Source organism: Contarinia nasturtii, unplaced genomic scaffold (assembly GCF_009176525.2).
Source record: "Contarinia nasturtii isolate CC-2019 unplaced genomic scaffold, AAFC_CNas_1.1 Cnas_scaffold_4306, whole genome shotgun sequence".
In the NCBI taxonomy this organism is placed as follows: Eukaryota; Metazoa; Arthropoda; class Insecta; order Diptera; family Cecidomyiidae; genus Contarinia; species Contarinia nasturtii.
This window is the reverse complement of record NW_022201601.1, coordinates 1-3,534: the sequence shown is the minus strand read 5'-3', so window position 1 is coordinate 3,534 and position 3,534 is coordinate 1. Positions and strand designations below refer to the sequence as shown.

The following is a 3,534-nucleotide window of genomic DNA, read 5'->3' as shown; positions in this document are numbered from 1 at the left end:
AAATCGATGACTTGGAGGCACAAATTGATATCATGACTTCTGAAAAGAAGGCAGCACTGGCCAAGGCAAAAGAAGAAATTGACATTTTGAAAGGAAATCATCGAAAGAATTTGAAATAAAATTACAAAAAGAGCACGTAAACGACCAGAAAAAATCCGAAGTAGAAATCTGTGAATTGAAGAAAAAGAACGAGGATTTGAAGGAGAGACTGGCCCAATTCTCGGCCGATATTGAAACCATCAAATATGAACGAACTGTACAAGCAAAACAAATTTCCGATTTAGAAGAGAAGCACACAAAATCGATCGAGGAATTGCACAAAAGTCTTGAAGCTGATCATCAAAAATCGATGGAAGAACTCAAAAAAGTGCATGATGATAAATTGGCCAATATTCTTTGAGCTTCATTGGAACTCAAAGTTCAAATCAATGAATACAGGTGAGATAGAGTTTTTGGTATTGAAAATCGAGAAATAAATCAATATGATTCATTTACTTACTACAGATGCATCATTCAAAATGGTAGTCATTTCCAATTCCATAAAAGATGACGATAGACCAGTCAAAACAACCGATATTTTTCAAAATGTATTTCGATGTTCAATCATTATATTGCCGGAAAATTATATTTTGATGAGAATTTATGCACAAAATTTATCCGCATAAACTAGTTTGTATTACCTCACAAATTTTGTTTGATAAATAAAATTCTTCAATGTTCTTTGTTTGGTCTACATGTTCGGGCCAAGCCAGGACCTTCAGGACCTTAGTAAAACAATATAAACATTTTATTTATAAATAAATCAATAAAATTGAATACAATTATGATAAAATAAATAAAATGTATTTCATTCTTTTTTTGGACCGTTCTTATTTTAAATCTCGAACAAATCGAAGTTATTCTGTATTCTCCATAATTCATTGAAAACATTTTTAATGAAAAATTCAAAAAATAAATCGACAAAATAAATGGTTTCTTTTGATTTCATAAAACGACATTTTCATTGAACTCATTCATTATGGTCCTTGTGCAGTGAGGTGCTATGCTTATTGACAGTTCTAGTTGAGCGACAAAGGATGTATAAACTGTGAACCAAGATTCAGTATAATTTGCTTTTGCATGAAAATAAATACAATCGCCATTAAAAATAAATAAAATTCAATTTTAGTAGATTTTTCTTGTCATTACATGACAAAAAGTCAATAAACACCGATTACATCAAAGATGGAACCAGATAATCAAGATAAAACCCCAAATATGAGTCAACCACACCAGGGAGCAGTAAGTAAAACCAAAACTTGCTTGATTCATGTTCGGTCCAACTCAATTCGGCGTTGCAACAAGCACGACAGAGCACAAATTAACAAATATACTTAAAAATTGCTCTCTCTATCTTTTGCTTATTGAATTACCCTTTTTGTATCCAATGGTCTCCTTTTGCATTGGTAGATCTAATTTATGTAATGATGTTTCGTTTGGTGTTTAAGGAAATTGTTCGCGATAAGTATTGTTGGGAATGTAACCGATTCATACCAGAGGTCATTCGGAAGAATAATTGTTGGAAATGCTTCCGATCATTTCACGGAAAGTGTCTGGCAGGATACGGACAGCTTTCCAGCCGAATTGATCCGGCCGAATGGGAATGTCCGATATGTATTAAATTGGAATCTTCAAAAACTGATTTTGTCGGAAAGTGAGTGAAAATTAATTTATAATGGTTTTTTGGAATGTCGATTAATTTTTCTGTCCCACTTGAGTAGGCAATCGGTTTTGGATTTACTCAAATACACAATGAACGATATTTTGAAAAATTGCGCAGTAAGTTAAGACCATTTGTCGTACAAATGAAATATCCAAATGCATTCTCTAATTCCTATAGTTCCAAGAGCTGCAAACGTACTTGACCAATTGCGGCAATAACTGCGACGATATTGTCAATCCAATCGACTTGAATCAAATGAAAAAGAAGACCGATGATCGCCTCTACGATAGTTTGGAAGCATTTATCGTTGATGCCAAATATATTGACCACAATATTTACTTAACTGACCGACAATCATCATATATGCGAAAGCTTTGTAGGTTTTGTTCTTCTCTGCACCTCTTATTATGAGTTTCAGCTTGGAACAAATAGATTTTAATTTTTATTTCAATTCTTCAGGTGTCGACAATTTGGTGCAATTTTGTGAGGCACAAATTGAGAACATCAAAAGTTGTGCCGAATGTTATGAAAACAGACACAAATATCCGGAAGAATGGCGCTTTATGGCATGCAGCAAGCCGAATATCGTGCTATGGACAAAGAATTTTGGTGACCGAAAATACTGGCCGGTTAAACTAATATCGATTGTAAATGATATACAAATCAAAGTCGTTCGCTTTGATGGCCACAGTTCGGATTTCATCAACATTTTGCCGAAAAATTGCTACCTGTTCTCGAAAGATTCTCCCGCATATGGTAAATACAACTTGGAAAGCGAACTAAAGGTAAGAATGAAGTGAACGGGGTGGAAAAAGATAAAAATAAAAGGTTTTCTTCTTTTTTCATCTCTTGTCAGGAAGCGAAGTCATACATAATAAACGCCGCGAAAAAGTTTGGCACTTTCCATTTGGCTCCGAATAGAACTCGATTTAAAGCAAACCAACTCGTCACATATGTGAAGGCAATGTATCCGAATTATAATGGGCCATGCCCATATAGTCTAGAGAAAAATGGTGAAGAAATGGACAATGGTGATGATAATCATGATGTTTTTAACTCCATTGAAGACGATAGTGACGATACTGAATATTCTGAAGAAAATAGTGGAAGCTTCAGTGAAGACAGCACTGACGACAGTGAAATTGATGATCCAAATGAAAACGAGAGTGACAATGGCACAACGACTCCAAATCGGAAGCGATGCGTCTCTTCAGAAGACATTAACGTTCATATCAATACTACATCTAATAATAACAGTCAAGAATTCATTGAACACGCCGAAACCGATATGGATACAGGAATTCCAACAAAGAAACCGCGTATCTCCTCGGAAAATGAAATCAAAAATGATACTGTGATTCAAGACAACCACCAATGTGACACGAGCATTGTAAATGTTTCCGGTTTGGCCGATTCCACCTCACCATCTGGTTGCAACTCGTCAGCCACCGTTCAGGATTTGGTTCAATCGATTTCACAAATCGTGCAAACCGAAGCCATAAATTTCGAAAAGACTAATCAAGTCAAATTTGAAGCTGTACAAAATGAACTGACAGTTTCCAAAGAAAAAAATGCCAAATACGAAAGAGTGATCAAGGATTTAAACGATAAGCTACAAGTCGTTACATCGGAACGAGATCAAAATGAAGCAAAAGCATTGCAGGAGAAGCAAATATTTGCTAAACTGAAACTAAGATTCGAAATCGAACGTCAAAAAGCAAAAGAAGAATCTGCTAAAAGCCAGGAGAAACTGGAAGAGCTGTCGACGCGAATTCAAACCATTAAAAACGAAAAAGCTCTAGAAAACTCGGAAGCAAAACAATCATTGGCCA

The 3,534-nt window shown here is 35.2% G+C and overlaps 1 protein-coding gene across 1 annotated transcript; it reads left to right on the top strand.

Moving 5' to 3' along the window:
* Window positions 1–1,224: 1,224 nt before the first annotated feature.
* LOC116350545 (protein PFC0760c-like) lies at window positions 1,225–3,515 on the top strand (the record flags this gene model as incomplete). Its single annotated transcript, XM_031782351.1, has 6 exons — window positions 1,225–1,281; window positions 1,488–1,693; window positions 1,761–1,818; window positions 1,880–2,078; window positions 2,162–2,487; window positions 2,559–3,515. Coding segments are annotated over exons 1-6 (1,803 nt in total), but the record flags the coding sequence as incomplete, so codon positions are not given.
* Between the last annotated feature and the right edge of the window lie 19 nt (window positions 3,516–3,534).